Raw genomic sequence first — 15,973 nt, 5'->3', positions numbered from 1 at the left:
AATTTTAGTAACAACTCCCCTAAAACATTTTTTTAAAGTATACAGACAAAAGTCTGGAATTGATGTGTTAGACTTTATCTGGGAAAATCTATTTTATTAGGATCTGTTTGAACTTTTTTTTTTTTCATTTTCAACACAACAGTTCTTGACATTTGAATAAACGTAATAAAATCAAATGAATAGTAAATAACCAAAATGGTAATATTAGTATAAATAGTTTAGCTAGTAGCGAGTGTAAATGCTAACCTTGACATACATGCACATCTACACCGACAAATGCATCTACATATACATCAGCCATCTCCATCCACATACATACCCGCACAGCATACCAATACCTTCTCAAGTGCATATACTTTTACACAGGCACTCTAAAAGGAAGTTTAAAAGGGAGAGGGGAGGGGAGGTCTGAATTATTATTAAATTAAATTATATATGCAGTAAATGTATGAAGTACAATAGCTAAAGTAAAACCAAATTATAAGTGGAAACCGAATTAAGTAGATACAAAAATGAAAGCAAACTGATAACAGAAGGTTGACATTCATATAAAAGCAGGATTTGATACAAGTTGGCTTAACAATGGTAGTCCTCATAGCACAGCTCAGTTGTGTTACCACAGCCCCTCTCAGTTGTTCAAGCATCTATAATGTAACACAAGTCCATCTTCTTGTAAAGGTATCTATGGTGTCATTTTTTTCCATTATATAAACCTACTATAGTCTCTGTCTGATTGATTGATTATTTAAGGATTGTTTGAGAAAAGTACAAAGTTAGGAACATTGTTTGTTGTTCTTTACTTATGTTTTTTTATGTATTTAAGAAGCTCTATGCAAGCACCAATTGTTGTATTGTTTGTATCAGCAGACACAACAATATATGGAGATAAATGTGTTTACTAACTAAATAAAAAATTAACTAAAAAATTATCCGATGAAAACAATTGCGCTGTTGATTTTTAATTTTCAAGAATTAAGGGGAAATATATGCAGGACTACAAAGACCGGCAGATCCTTGAGACGCGACGCAATTACGTAAACGTCATCGTGCAGCGTCCTTATATACGTCACATCCCCGGATGTCGGTCTTTTTTCCGTAGCAAAGGTAAGACAGCCCTGCCGTCGTATTTCTGACGGATTAAAATCTGTGTTCATCTGCGTTTCACAATAAAAACACCAATTTCCAAATGTCGGCAAACGAATCATTGTGTTAAGACGATGCGTTAGCCATCGTTATTGCAACGATGTGTCCGTCGTGTTTCTGTAATAATGGGCAGTTTGGTGTGTCCGCGGTCCGAGGCCGCCGGCTAGCCTTCGTGCCGTAACGCTAGCGAGCGAGCGAGCGAGCTAGCTTTCATAAACGTGTCGTCGTTAGTTTACGGTGCTGTTGAACAAACAATTCCGCTGCCTCGCATTACGTTCTCACACTTGAAACATCAAGTTGTAATTTTGAAAAGACTAGTGCACTCGTTTGCGAACCCTTCTGCGGTGCGTTGCTAAATGCTCGTTCACGTTACAGTTCATGCGTGTTGTGCGCTGGGGATAGCTATGAGTGTTAGCGCTCAACCATTTCTCTTAACGGAGTCGTCTGGCCATGTTGTTATTCTTCACATATGTAGTGTGTAATGCCAAGTAGCAACACTATTTTCATTACGGCTGTAATATAATCGCACATCTGTACAGGATACCAACACCATAGAACTACAGTATGCAATACACCAGCCAACCACAGCTGGAATCATAATGGCTATTTAAAGTGAATAAAATCATTTAGTTTGTGTACTAAACTCTTTTACTTTTGTCAGATGGCAGAGGGAGACAAAAAGGTTTCCAGGAAGAGGCACGGGAGCCGGAACCCGGTTCTGGCCCGGGGTATCGGCCGTTACTCCCGGTCTGCGATGTACGCCCGCAGGGCCATGTACAAGCGGAAGTCAAAGACCACTGAGACCAAGGTGAGGGTAGATCTGTGACACCCAACAATAATGGACAAAATACCTCAATGACTCCTTCACTTCATCCTGTTTTGATATGTTCTTGTTTCAGATGGAGAAAAAGATTAGGACGAAGCCCAAGGCAACTGTTGTTAAGACAGTCGGAGGAGACAAGAATGGAGGCACTCGTGTTGTCAAACTGCGCAAGATGGTAATGTTTAAATTCTTTTGTTTTCCAAAGACTTTATTTTGTTCAATTTAGTTGTAACTGTCATTATACTGACATACATTGAATTCAAAGTGCAGTAGCAGACATTTAGGGAAGGATTTTACTGACCAATAACTCCATTGATTGTGTACATTAATTGAGAATTGTTCACATTGTGAGCACCAATAGTGTGAGGAGTTTTAATGTCCGCTCCCATTAAATGGCCTACTAGATTTAAAATGGTAACTTGTATTTTCATGTGCTCCTGCTGTAGCCTCGCTACTACCCCACGGAGGATGTTCCCCGTAAGCTGAAGAGTCACGGAAAGAAACCCTTCAGCGAGCACAAGAGGAAGCTGCGCAGCTCCATCACTCCAGGAACGGTCCTCATTCTGCTCACTGGTCGCCACCGTGGAAAGGTGAGAACAATTTCTAGCACACTGGGACAATGTCTTCCATGTTATGAATTGGCGAAAATGGCACTGCGCAACCTGTGAAATGCTAAGTGTCTAAAAGGAGGAATGCAATGCTTCTAGTACTTTGGGTAATCTTAACAGGTCAATATGTAATCTCCCTTCCATGATCCATGGTTTCATACAGGAGGAAGAGGGAAACATTAGACTCCAATGTTGGGGCTTAATTATCTTATCTTTGTTTGCTTCTAGGACTAAAACAGTGTCTCAAACCGTCATATATGGAAATAAATATTATTTGACTTATCTGGACTCTCATTAGGTCAGTCATACAACTATTAGTAATTAGGATCTCCAAATATGGTCAATAAATAGACCTCATTACATTTTAAAGCTCAGAATGAGCCAGCATTTATTCAGTTTTTTGTATGTAGGCTTGTAGTTAAGCCATTTTGAATGTATTTAAATTGTTTGTTTGCATTTAGTGTTTGAAACCGAAGTTGTATTATAAATTGTGAAGATTACTGAAACGTTTGTTGTGTGATACACTAAAACGTCTCGTCAACTTATTACTGTTGGGCTCTGTAAAACAACTACAACAAAGTGATGGTTTTCTATTGTCTAGGAATGTCAGAACGCCTCAAACATATTTTTCATTTTCAGTTCCCATCATGTCATTATCATAGATTATTATCATCTCTCGTTTATGTGCCCCACCCCCTTTAAGAAAAATCTATGGTTCATCTTCATTCTGCATGAAAATATATATATTTTCTAACAAGCGTGCTTGACTCATCTATATAATCACACACCCTCGGTACCACAGACATTGTCCCTCCCTCCCACACTCCAACGCTACATGGGCAAGTTATGGAGGCATGCTAGTGTGCCCACACACTTTGAGCAGTAGCTGACCTAAATGTTTCAGCTGTGAATCTGACAGTCCGAGCGCGTGCTGTTAATGAAATACGTGTGTAAAGTAGATGTATCTTTCTGTCTGTAGCTTGGCATCAAAGTGGCTGTCGGATAATAAATTGTCTCATCAAATTGACACGCATGATCATGAGGTCATTAGTGTGCACGCCCTCAATACAGGATTGTTTAATTAAAGATAAATTGTTTATTGTTTTTGTTCAATAGCGCGTGGTGTTCCTGAAGCAGCTCTCAAGTGGTCTCCTGCTCGTCACCGGTAAGGATGACTATTTTTGGCGGTTTAGATTGTTGTTCATCGTGCGTGCACAGCAAGATGTTGCTCATTTACTATGCTCTATTTCTAATGTTTTTTTTGTTTGCATACTTGTAGGCCCTCTTGCTTTGAACAGAGTACCCCTGCGTAGGGCTCACCAGAAGTTTTCAATTGCTACCAACACAAAAATCGACATCACTGGCATGAAGGTCCCAAAAACGCTGAACGATGCCTACTTCAAGAAGAAGAAGCTGAGGAGACCCCGTCACCAGGAGGGGGAGATCTTTGATACAGAGAAGGAGGTGAACTAACTTGGATATTGTCTTAAATACCAATAACGGTAATACCATTTTAATGATTCCTGACTCACTGGTTTTCTTCTCCTCGTCTCCGTCTGCAGAAGTACCAGGTGACAGAGCAGAGGAAAGAGGACCAGAAGGCTGTTGACGCTCAGCTCCTGCCCCTCATCAAGAAAGTACCGCAACTCCGAGGGTACCTTCGCTCTTCCTTCTTCCTGTCTAATGGAGTCTACCCACACAAGTTGGTTTTCTAAATGTGTTGTAATAAAGAGTACCACCCGTATATATAATGCTCTCTTGCCTCGTTTGTGCAAAATGCTGCGTTTACATGGCTTAACGGTTTCCTACCCTTTAAATTGCAGCCATCCCAGAAACATGGAATACGTATTTCAACAGAACAAATGGCACATTACATTTGTTTTTAATGTTTGAATTTGCCATTACAGGTTTATGGTGTTATGCTTTTCTGAAAAAGCTCTCAGGAGCTGCCTGGTGACAATATTGAACAGTTACCTCAACACGGCAAATGATTTCATCCCAATTTGCAATTAGCTTTTTATGTTTGGTGGTACATGTCGAGGAATTGACACGCTGACTGCATATATAAATTATCTGGTGGTCATGGTCCGTTAAAATTATGTATAAAGCAATGAGCACAGCAGGCATTGGACCCAGCTTACATTTTTAATTAAAAAAGAACATGTCTTAACAACACAAAAATAAATACAGGTGTTTCATCTCTTAACATGGCCACGTTTAGATTTTTTTTTTATCCTCAAACAGAACAAAGTAGAAAGCAGCACAGAAAAAGGCAGCGGCCCCTTGCCAAGGAATGATAAGTGCCTTTGTCAAATCAGTCGGTACGTAGTCAGTCGGTGTTTAGAGAATGCGTTCCCTCAGCCAGACTTGAACAGCAGAATGGCCACCTGACCCAAGTAGAAGTAAATGAAATGCTTGGTCTCATGAGTCACGTAGCTGCCAAAGTTCCTCCCAACGATGCAGTGCCAGGTTGGGTTGTATTTCTTGTCGAACTCCTGCGGGAAGAAATGAGTTGTTCAACCACTTATGGACCGACATGCTGGAGGTGTGATGAAAAAATACATTGAGTAATCTACATGGATTGGTAGATCAAGAGCAAAACACAATTTACAAACCACATTTCCTATTTAAATGTTACATCTCAACAAGGGAAACAATAAAATTCTGTGAATATGAAATTGTTGCAGCTCGGACCGTACAATACCCGTTTCCCCTCATTTAGTCTCAACACTTCCAAGTTGAGACTAAATACTATATCAACCCCACAATACATTCACAGCAATGTTACCAGGTAGAAAGATATTTTTACAGTTTACTCCCAACTTGAGCTAGATAATTTGTGACAAGTATGAGACTGACTTGTGGTAATTCTAAAATGCAGCATTTTAAAAAGGTATTTTACATTAAATTACATCCAAGTGAAACTATTTTCTCTTATGTGTTTTGTTAGACATTTGATTTTATCATTCTTTCAATTGTCAACATGCCCAAGCTTGTTTGCCCACTCAGTCCAAGAGGAACTGGAAGAGTGGAAACTATTACCAATACCAGGCTGGGTGTTTATCATCAATTATGCACCACGATGGTTGGTTAGCCTCACATCACAGGTTGCTGCCAATTTTATACATTACAAAAGATATACTAGATGCGTCCGCAGCACTACCTTCTTGATGTATGCAGCGATGTCCTTCTCGATGTTGTACTTCTCCAGGGCCTGCGTGGCGCACTCCACGGCGTCCTGCTGCATGTCCTCCGACATGTCGGCATTTTTGATCACTGCCTTTCTTTCAGACATGGTTGTCCTGGGAAACCAAAACACAGCGGAGGATTTATCATCTTCACGAGCGCGTTGGCGCGCACACACACACGCGCTCAATGCAATAGATTCTGCTCCCCCCAGAGCATCCCAATAGTCATCAATTGACTAAAACGTAATGGAGCACATAACGTTACTCGTCACCCAGTTAAGTTGAAGACAAAACACCGGCTAATTGGTGACGAGGTTATCGTTACATAATAGACACATCGTATCTGAACTGGCCATTTCTACAAGTGTTGCATAACAACTTCCACCATCGGCTCAGTGGATGCGCGCTCTGCGTAGTTTCTATGGAGACGCGAGACATTTGAGATTATCGTCCCAGTTTCAGCCGACAGGTTAACAAGAATCCTGTGACACATCACGCTGCCAACAAAAAAAGCAAAAGCACATTTTCCAAGTGCTTAACGCTGAAAAGCAGCGATCAGAGCCAGACTCGCTCCAACGTGCAGGACACCAAAACAAACACGGTATTCATATTTAGAATGTCAAACGTTTTCTGAATGAAGGTATCTCACATGCACATTCAGCGATGATTAGATACAAACTAGCGGTTGATTCGCTCACATTAAAAAGCCCGATTACTAACGTTAGTTAGCGTTAGCTGCTCATTCATCCCGCAGGAGGAAGCAAAAGAAACACACCGTCTTTCAGTAAGCACGAATGATACCAGTTTAACAATACTTCAAACTGAATAAATTCACCACCGTACAACTTTCTACACGACAACATGATTAAATGTACATACTTGTCTCCCGTTTATCTAGTTTTAAATAGACGACCGCTCCGGTTATGGCAACTCCCGCGAAGTGGTTGACACAAAAGTAGTGTGGGTGTGTAGGGGTGAGAGACTGCTGCCTCAACGTGTTCCTATTGGCCGGTATTATTGCACCAGGCGCTATCATTGGCCAATGTGGGTCCATCTTTCGGGTTTTTGCGCCTGCATTTTATTTCAGACCATCCTGCTTTGCGACACGTTGCCGGGACAGCCACTGTAAATAATTTGCTCGGGGCAAGTTGTGCGCGAGTCTGTCCTGTACTGTGCCCCGTGAGCCATTGGTAGCAGGATATGTCATGGACTGATTTAAAATTGTATTGTATTTTGCAACATTGAGCCGACAAACTTTATTTTATTTATTATGTTATCCTTTACATAACTTTTTTGGGGAAATGAAAACGAAGGCATAACTTTACCTAACATCAAACGATTTTGTTACAAACAATTATAATTGGTATACCAGCCTGTTTTGAACTGGGACGTTTCTCCTATAGTATGTAACTTATAATAAAGGTGTATAATTAATAGGTAATTTCATAATATGGTAGGTCATACAAAGTATAGTATAGTGTGCCATAAACACTTGCAACAAGTTAGAAAATAGTCATTGTATTGTATGTTTAAAAAAAGTCATTGCACTATGTCACAAGAATGTCATAGTATTGTATATTTAATTTTTTTTAATAAAAGGCATGATATAGGGTGAATATGAATTCATCTAAAAATCATGGTATACGATTTAGCATTTTTTTGTCAAAAACATTCATAATATAGAATATCGAAAGAAAATCGTAGTTAAGTCATTTATATTAAGTCTTATGTAATGTAATGTAATAAAAGTATTATTAAAGTATCTTAACATGTCACAGTATAGTGTGGGGCTCATAGTAATGTTGGACATAAATACTCAGCACCCTCCCCACATTCTCATATTGTTCATTGTTTGGTTTATTCATCACCTGGCATCTGCAATGTTTTTAGCAGGCTAATGTTAGGTTACATTAATGAGTAAAGCCCATACAGGCACTTCAGTCAGCTAAGGGTCCTTTGAGTAGGAAGCGAGAGGGTAAATGGACCTGTACTTATTAGACACGCAGTGCTTTCAGCTCGGTGAAAGTGGTGAAAGGCTGTATAAAAGTAGCGCGACACAGATGTATCATGACTGTAAGAGTAACGGATTAAAATGAATGAAAACACGAGTTCATATCGGAGTTTTGGGAATTGAATGTAACAATGTGTCATATATACGTATAACGCGTCATATATACGTAACTATATCATAGTGCGTCACCGAGCGAGCACCCCGCTAACGAGAGCTAACGTTAAGTGGATCTGGAAGTCTGGTTGTTGCAACTGAACCAGCTCAGGTGTGTTATGGAGCTAAAATCCCAAGTGGAACATTTATAACAAGACGAGCGTGCGCAACAATAGTATGTTGATAAATTAATTAAACACTCATAGTATAGAATGTCGAAATCGAAGTAATACAAAGGTACTGGTACAGTATGTCGAAAATAAATCATCTTCGAAAAAAAGTCATAGTATCTCGAAAGAAATGAATAAAAACAACATTCTTGCATTATTTGGTTATCAATTTATTTGTATTTCTGTAAATATTTCAGGCAATATTTGCAATCATCCACATTAAAAACTGAATCAACGTCCTGATCCTAAATCAAGTTTTGTGTTACAGATTAAGATCTGTATCAGGTCTATTCTTTTAATCCATCGCCCCTGAAAGCACAGAAAATACCTGACCTGAACACGTGTATAATTTCTACACAAACACATGAAGTCTACCACTGTAACAGTCATTCACATATCAAACAATAACTGAGATTATTCTCATCTAACAAGCAAAAACAACTCAATGACCTTTATGCACCAAATTAGTGCCCATAAACAGAAACTGAGCCCATTAACCACATATACTATATTTTTTATTCATGAGTTTGCCCCAAATTGGAAGAGAAATACAGGTTTAAAAACACACTTTTAAATGTCCATTGGGAATGAGATTTTCTTTTACTACCTATTATTAACTACCAACATAAAGTAGCAACACTGCTGTGTTGACTGAATGTCATAGTAAAACCCTCCACTCAGCCAGTGTGTTAAAGTGAACTACGTTCAAGGCAAAATGCCATGATAAGTGGTCCTCGTTGTTTATAGTGGACGGATAACAACTGTAACAGAAGCTATTCTGCTTTAAGATTACTCCTCTTATAATCATTATGGTATAATAATTGTAGGCATTTCAAAAAATTAAATGTACAAGTGATCAAAAATACATTAAAAGAAGATGCATGACTATGAAGAATTAACCTGTTTAAAAAAAAAAAAACATTTTGTGTGTGTACAAATGTCATTAAAGGTGGTGTTTTCAACTCAAGATAGAAAAATACAGTAAATACATTTAAATGACTTTCATAATTGTTCACTTTTCAACAACATAGTTGAATGGTATACTAACACACACACACACACATATGTACACATGCTTCCGATCTAATTTTCAGGAAAGCTGCAGCTTCAGATAAAAGCTGAACTGTAAAACCTTCGCTTCACTGGCTGCGCTCCTTTGGCTCTCTGTATTTGTAGTGGAGGTATTCAAAGATGTCTCTCTCACTATCCACCAACAGAGGCTCCCCTGCCACACCTTAAACAGGTCCACAAAGAGAAAAAATATATATATATTAAAAGCTTAAAGCATCAATCATTGGTTACAGACTGAAGCCAGAAAAACAGGGTTGAGCAAAGTCATAGGTCACGTTTGACTGAGACTCACCAGTGACTCCTAGTGGCCGTATGGTGTACTCGTTAAGAGTGAAGCCCTTCTCCAGCGCATGAGTTCTCATGTTTTTATTGAAGATATCACTTCCAGTGAAATAGAGAACTCCACAATAGTACTGGTCCTTGGGAATTAACCTTGGGGGAATGGAGAGAGGACCGTTAGAAAGCAGGAACAGACGATTGATAAGAATATGGAAACCAAACAAAAAATATGGTTGCCTCTATACTGTTTTTTAAAAAGTATATCCAATAACCAGGCCTGTTTCATATTGTGCTAGGTGGAGGCAATGTTTTGATTTGGAAGATCATGGATCTAAGAAATAGAAAGCAGGGCACCTAATATCAATACGCCTGTGCAGGTATTCTTCCTCATCTTCGTCACTCTGCTGCAGCTGGCAGACTCCCTGGAAAAACAGGAACAAGAACATTGTGACAAAAGTCACGCACTTCATGGTTTGGGTCCAGAGAGCGAACGCTTACTGTACGGACTGCGTTACCAATCACAACATCATGCACATACAGCTCAGCACACCAGAAGGAAATTCATTGACGTAATTCTTCGAAGTGATACTAAGTGCTTAACATTGTGCACAACATTGAGAGTGATATTGTCAATGATTATTGAAAAGTTATATTTCAAATATAAAATAATGAAGCACAGGCCTCACCATGAACTTAGTGTCTCCTTTGGACATTGTTTCGGTCACAAACCCAATGGACTCCAAATGCTCGACCACTGCATGAAGGAGCTTGGGCTGGAAAAGATAAATTAAGTCAAATGAATTATCAAAACATGTAACAAGTCAAACTGCAATTAATAACAACATGAGTGTTGCATCTATTGCTCCAGTAGAGAAGAGTCTTACCTGCTTCTCAGTCTCAGAAGTGTAGTCCGGGTGGGTCAGCAAAATATCAATATCACCACTCGATGCTGCACCTGGAAATGATCAACATGTGAATCAATACAGCAAGAGCTCCAACTGCTGCCATTAACTGAACATCAACTTGAAAGGAAAGGTGTTACCTCTCCTGTAGCTTCCACAGATTGTCCCAATATATTCTGTACCGATCTTCTTCAGCTCTCCAATAATAAGAGTCTAAACGAAACAACAGTGTAAGAAAACCCTCAAAAAACAAAAGCAAAAACTCAAATGCTTTATCTTCACCTCCATCTGTTCCATTTCGGCACGTGGAATCCTTTTTTCAAATTCCTCAAAGTACCTGAAGGCATAAAAAGCATTTGTGACACACACAACTCATGTATCCCTTGAAGATATGAAATCATTTATTTTGGAAGAAATAAATAACAGCGTTCAGCTGAACTTACTTAAGTCCGATCTGTTGATGATGGTTTAGCTTGGACTCAATCTTTTTCAAATCTAAAAACAATGAAGAGTAATGCTCATTTCAAATCATACCAAAGCTAAATCCACACTCTGCACATGTAATGACCATGCAATATACTCCATGTCAAATGAAATAGGAAGTACCCAGGTCCAAGAAAAAAGAGCAAACATTCCTTTAAAACAATACTAATAAAGAAACTGAACAAACCTTCTAACGTCTTCACCCCGTCTTCAAAAAACTTCCTGGCGGCCGCAGGGCTGAAGTCAAGACCAAAGAGATGCACTTTGTTACATGAAGCACAAACAGTAACACAAACATCTTTAAACGTCATCCCTCCTGCCGCAGACCAGCTGCTGAATAGTGGATTTTTACTTGGATATCGAGCAACAAATTTCTTTTGCATGTCTTCTCCATATCGCGGGCTGGGCTCTTTTAACTCGCTCCACTCTTAAAAACACCAGCACAACGTTGTCTCGTCGCGGCAACCAATCACCTGTCGTCTTAGAGTTACGTTAGATTCAGGTGCATGCGCTGGCGATCGGTTACTGAATGACATACCCGATTCCAGTGACTCTGGTGAGGAAATTGATAGAAGAGCTGGTGTCATCGTTTCGGATCTAGAGGAAGATATAAAAGTAGCACATGAGTTTGTGTAATACATTCAATGTATTAAACACATAATTATGCAGTGTGACATGGACTACCACGCCCCAACACTCACCTTCTCCAGTTTCCGTAGAGTGCCAGTTTGTAGGAACTCATCAATCTTTTCTGCTATTTTAGGTCCAACACCCTCCTGTTGACGTGTGAAACAAGCATGAGGCAGTTATGTTAGTTGAGCAGAGTGGTGCTGTTGACAAACAAAGGCTGCAGAGAAGACAAACAACGATGGACACTTTTCCAGTCTAGGCACCAGAACTCTGAAATAAACTGTCGGTGCAGCAGCCGAGACCAAATCAGCTCTCTGGGTCGAGTTCCACACAGAGAATACAAAAATGACATTGGACATAGTGCATCTGATCCGACAAACATATCAAATTACCAACAACATCCAAAAGTGCGGCCATAGTATACCACAACAACTCACTGTTTAAAAAAGTAAAACATGGTATGTTGGGAAATCAAGCGAGTCTTCTTCAATGATGATAATCATCATGATCATCAGTTACATTAACCTACCATCAGACATGTATAAAAACATACACACATTCTTCATAAAGCAAGTAGTGTGATGGATGCATCGATGAGCAGATGCAAGCTAAAGGGCAAAAGGGTGACATGATGCACATCCAATAACAAAACTTTATGCTGAAAAACATATTGAACAATATTGAGCAGTGTATCAGCAGCAACATCCTTCCACCACTATTACTTGTGATTACTCGAGGTGTGGAATTGAGTCACATAACTTTGATGACTCGACTTCACAAAAAACAGCTCTCCTTGGAAGTAAACTCCGATGACACGTGACTTCACTTGGACTCAATTGACTTCAGAGGAATCCAAAATGTGGTGGCTGATAATTACGGGAGATGCAAATGTAATTACATTTGGCAAAGAGCCCATTACGACTTGTTTGGGACTCGAACACAACAATCCCTTGGTCTCACCTCTGCCAGTGACCATTACAACCTTACAAAAAGGGTAGCATGTATTGCAGGACTGTGTTTCAGTTTGCAAAACTGTGTTTGTGTGATGTGTTGATGAAAGGCAACAACTGAAGAGCTCTAAAACCAAATATAGTGCACATACCAGTTTCTTGGCCTCGTCGCCATTTTTTATTTTGTTTGGGTACTTGGAGATGGTAGATGCTGCTTTCCTAGACAGGGAATGAGCAAAACAATTATTAGCAAAAAAGCTTTTACTAATCACAATTACTACTCTTCATATGCTATCAGTGTCTAAAACAATGCGATAAACCCTAAAAACTGGAGTTAAAAGTTATTTGAACTTACTCACTTTGAAGGCTCCCTCACCCTTTTAAACAAAGCACACGTCACTGTATAGCTTACCTGTACGCGTTGTACTTGTGGATTGCCCTGTTGACGTTTTTCTCGTAATTGGCCAGCTCTGGAAACAGAAGACAGACGTCGTGTGGCTTTATATACATTTACCTCACGCTCGTGCAGTTTATCGACAGTATTTTAGGAAACGGCCAGCTCAGCTGAAGGCATTTAAACGTCCACTTCACGCGAACAGCTTCCGAGCGGAGAAACTCGGCTGGTTCTCACGCACAGCGGAGTCAGAAAACTTTGTCATTTAGCACATTTGTTTTTTCCATTACGCAAAGGTAGTTGGATATTTGACTTTAAAACAGAGCTCGAGCGTCGCGCTAGCTACCGTTAGCTAAACTCAGCCGTGTCTCTTCTGCACGTACCGACGAGGAAGTCTGTTATTCCCTCATTCGGGGATTCCTGGGGCGCTTTCCTCTTGCTCATCGTGTCTTTGGCGAGCTCTCAGATATACGCTGGAAACTTTAACGAGTTAATGTGCATACAGTAAAATATTAAAAACCTCTGTAATCTCCACCTAGCACATTAGCTAGCACAGGGGGAACAATGACCGAAAGACGTCGAGGGAGGGGGGCGGGGCGTGCGTCACACGTCATACACAAAGAGTTGCGGCGGAGTAACTCAAAGATTTAAAATGACTGCGGCATACAAAGCTGTGTACTACACACTGTACTGCATTGTACGTTTTAATACACAATACTTACAACATATTCATATACAAGGACTTCACAAAAATATGCATTATTATTATCGCAAGCCAGTTTTACACAAAAACTAAGCAAAACACATTCAATCAAATCCTCTTTCATGCGCAAGCAGTTATTAACGATACATGTACAGTGCATCTGCATACGTTTGCATATTGTTCAGTAGCATGTGTATTGGTCTTTAAGTAACGGTTTATCAGTAACCTCAATGGTTGACCACACATTATTAATTAATAATAATGAATAAACAATCTATTTTACAAGGTTCAGCAATATGTTACATCATGCAACTACAAAATAAAAAATAATCTCAATAAAGCAGTGGATTTACAGGACCTCCTCCTCCTCCTCCTCCTCATCATGTGTTAGGAATCTATTTTTACGTAAACTTTGTCCCTGGAGAATATTTTAACGGCCTCCTCGATTTCGGAGAGCCTGCAATCAAGATGAGCCCGACGCGTTTGAACGCTCAGAATGTCGGCTTTCAGAGAGAGGGACAACAGCTCGGCCACAAGGGAGTGATGGGCTGAGGAGGCATACAAAAAAACAGCAGAATCAGAACAACAGATAATCACAATACATGTAGTACTCTAATCGTATGTGGCCATTAATTATAAGGACAGAGATAAAGAGTTACGGAGACATACTCTCTTTGAGGGACTTCAGAGTTTCCTGTCTCTCGCTCTCACGCATCAGGGTGTGACCAGCTGGGACTGAGGGATCGGGTGTGTTCCTCCTCCTCTCCTCTGCCTCTTTATGCCACTGCTCCTTCCTTTCCTCAAGACTTGAGTGTGTGTGTGTGTGTGTGTGTGTGTAATAAGCAATGAGAGGGAGTACAGAAATGAGCATCAGCTGTAAAAGAATCACGTTTTGAATTGATTAAGCATTGCGTGAGCAGGTAAGACCCGGCAGAAGGATACTCACTACTGAGGCACCTGTCCCTTGACTGCACTGGGGACGGGTTTCTCTCTGAGGCTCATCAGCGACTGGGACCGACGCAGCACCGTTTTTCCAGCAGAGCGGGCATTGTGTTTCACAAAGTCTATCGTCTGGCCCTGCAGCTGTAACTGTATCCACAACGTACGGAATCAAAACAAAAAGGAATCAAAACAAAAAGGAAATATTGTGGATACACGGCAAAAATGCACATTCGCGTCAAGTTAAATCAATACCTCGTATTGTCTGATCATGCAAGTCTGTATGAATACGTAAACGTTTATTGGCGATTCTCACTTGCAAGTTCTGGTCCAGTATGGAGTTGCAGGAGGCCAGGCGTCGCAAAGCTACCGGAGAGGTCTTGGAGCGCGACCTTGGGGGGTCAGTCGAGTGAGCTTTCAGAAAGTTTTGACACTGTGGTTTAGAAGTTGGACTGGAAACCTGTGCGAGAAGGGATTCAAAGTGAGCCCGAGCAAATATTAATAAGTCAAGGACATGCGTCTTTCGCAGACTTGCATCCTTGCCTGCAGCTGGACCATCACCCTGGATGGAATATCCTGATACTTGGAGGCGGTCCAAAGAGCTTTCACAGGAACCGGACCAGAGTGTGCTCTCTCAGCCTCCTGCTCCTTGCAGCGTCTCTGGATCTCCCTGAGCCGACGCACGTTCTCCTTACCAAAGTCGTGTACCTGCTGCTCTGAGGGTCATGAATCGCAATAGTCGTCTCAATCACTTTACATTTTTGCACGGGGTTATTGGGCTCAATCAAACTTTGACTTGTTATAACCACTCAAATACGTAAAAGCTAGAAATAAAAAGTTCCACGACACCATCATCCTTACTCTGTCTGGGAACAGGGGTGATGGCGACGCCGTCGAGTTTGAGCAGCTCCCCCACGACCCCTCTCTGTCCTCGTTCCAGAATATGAGTGGCACCGGGGCCGATACGGCGAGGGTGAGCCGGGGTACGAGCACTGTAGCAGCCGGGGTACAACACAGGGTCTGGTACAAGAGGCCCTGACAGCAGGGCCAAAGTCCCATTGGGGTTTCCCTCTAAACGGCCACGTGCTGGAGAAAGGACAAACTAAACAAGGTCACTTGAGGCTCGAAGAAATATTTAAACACGTGATGAGAAGATGTTAGTCTAAGATTGAAGTTTATTTTACTATCAGCACTCGTGGAGGTCAATAGACTAACTCCAAAAGGTCAAGTCGTGTTGATGCGATATCTAACAAAAGGAAGCATTTCGTCTTAAGCTTATAGATATTAAGTTCACTGCCACATATCACTTGAAACCAACATAGACCTTTTTAAAAGGGGGGGGGGGGGGGGGGGGTGTAATATAGCTGAGTGACGGCATCTAACCTGAAGCCGGTCGTTTGTAGTACTGAGGAAACAATGAAGGATCTTGGGGGATTGGCCCAGATATTGTTGAAGGTCCCTCACACATCAGAAGCTGTAGTGTAAAACGTAAGAGGGGGAAACCAGAAGAAAAAACAACAGTAGAG

The 15,973-nt window shown here is 40.7% G+C and overlaps 4 protein-coding genes across 6 annotated transcripts in view; 1 reads left to right on the top strand and 3 right to left on the bottom strand.

Moving 5' to 3' along the window:
• Positions 1 to 1,102: 1,102 nt before the first annotated feature.
• On the top strand, positions 1,103 to 4,320 carry rpl6 (ribosomal protein L6). The gene is made up of 6 exons (XM_034541391.1): positions 1,103 to 1,951; positions 2,043 to 2,141; positions 2,413 to 2,556; positions 3,691 to 3,739; positions 3,854 to 4,038; positions 4,137 to 4,320. The coding sequence occupies exons 1-6, from the start codon at positions 1,805 to 1,807 to the stop codon at positions 4,287 to 4,289; spliced, it is 777 nt and encodes a 258-aa protein (XP_034397282.1). The 5' UTR covers positions 1,103 to 1,804; the 3' UTR covers positions 4,290 to 4,320.
• Positions 4,321 to 4,700: 380 nt separating this feature from the next.
• On the bottom strand, positions 4,701 to 6,754 carry dynll1 (dynein, light chain, LC8-type 1). Its single transcript, XM_034541393.1, has 3 exons — positions 6,642 to 6,754; positions 5,738 to 5,876; positions 4,701 to 5,069 (listed from the first exon to the last, which is right to left on the bottom strand). The coding sequence occupies exons 2-3, from the start codon at positions 5,867 to 5,869 to the stop codon at positions 4,932 to 4,934; spliced, it is 270 nt and encodes an 89-aa protein (XP_034397284.1). The 5' UTR covers positions 5,870 to 5,876; positions 6,642 to 6,754; the 3' UTR covers positions 4,701 to 4,931.
• Positions 6,755 to 8,253: 1,499 nt separating this feature from the next.
• On the bottom strand, positions 8,254 to 13,385 carry polb (polymerase (DNA directed), beta). The gene is made up of 14 exons (XM_034542091.1): positions 13,189 to 13,385; positions 12,824 to 12,881; positions 12,564 to 12,630; positions 11,533 to 11,607; positions 11,370 to 11,428; positions 11,019 to 11,068; positions 10,792 to 10,843; positions 10,631 to 10,685; positions 10,489 to 10,561; positions 10,331 to 10,401; positions 10,133 to 10,219; positions 9,801 to 9,868; positions 9,460 to 9,599; positions 8,254 to 9,330 (listed from the first exon to the last, which is right to left on the bottom strand). Exons 1-14 carry the CDS (start codon positions 13,247 to 13,249, stop codon positions 9,236 to 9,238), a joined length of 1,011 nt encoding a protein of 336 aa, XP_034397982.1. The 5' UTR covers positions 13,250 to 13,385; the 3' UTR covers positions 8,254 to 9,235.
• Positions 13,386 to 13,448: 63 nt separating this feature from the next.
• enkd1 (enkurin domain containing 1) overlaps positions 13,449 to 15,973 on the bottom strand; it is a 3,480-nt gene continuing 955 nt past the window's right edge. For 2 of the 3 annotated variants that reach the window (XM_034542089.1, XM_034542088.1), the window contains 7 exons: positions 15,831 to 15,921; positions 15,309 to 15,533; positions 14,991 to 15,163; positions 14,764 to 14,907; positions 14,455 to 14,597; positions 14,178 to 14,314; positions 13,449 to 14,056 (listed from right to left, as the gene is read on the bottom strand). In XM_034542089.1, coding sequence (XP_034397980.1) covers positions 13,896 to 14,056; positions 14,178 to 14,314; positions 14,455 to 14,597; positions 14,764 to 14,907; positions 14,991 to 15,163; positions 15,309 to 15,533; positions 15,831 to 15,915 — 1,068 coding nt within the window. In that variant the 5' untranslated portion in view covers positions 15,916 to 15,921 and the 3' untranslated portion in view covers positions 13,449 to 13,895. Of the gene's footprint in view, positions 14,057 to 14,177; positions 14,315 to 14,454; positions 14,598 to 14,763; positions 14,908 to 14,990; positions 15,164 to 15,308; positions 15,534 to 15,830; positions 15,922 to 15,973 lie in introns of those variants that run through there. The other variant, XM_034542090.1, reaches the window with a different exon arrangement.

The sequence above is a fragment of the Cyclopterus lumpus genome, chromosome 9 (assembly GCF_009769545.1).
Source record: "Cyclopterus lumpus isolate fCycLum1 chromosome 9, fCycLum1.pri, whole genome shotgun sequence".
Taxonomy (NCBI): domain Eukaryota; kingdom Metazoa; phylum Chordata; class Actinopteri; order Perciformes; family Cyclopteridae; genus Cyclopterus; species Cyclopterus lumpus.
The sequence above is the reverse complement of the archived record's forward strand: the minus strand, read 5'-3'. Positions and strand labels throughout refer to the sequence as shown.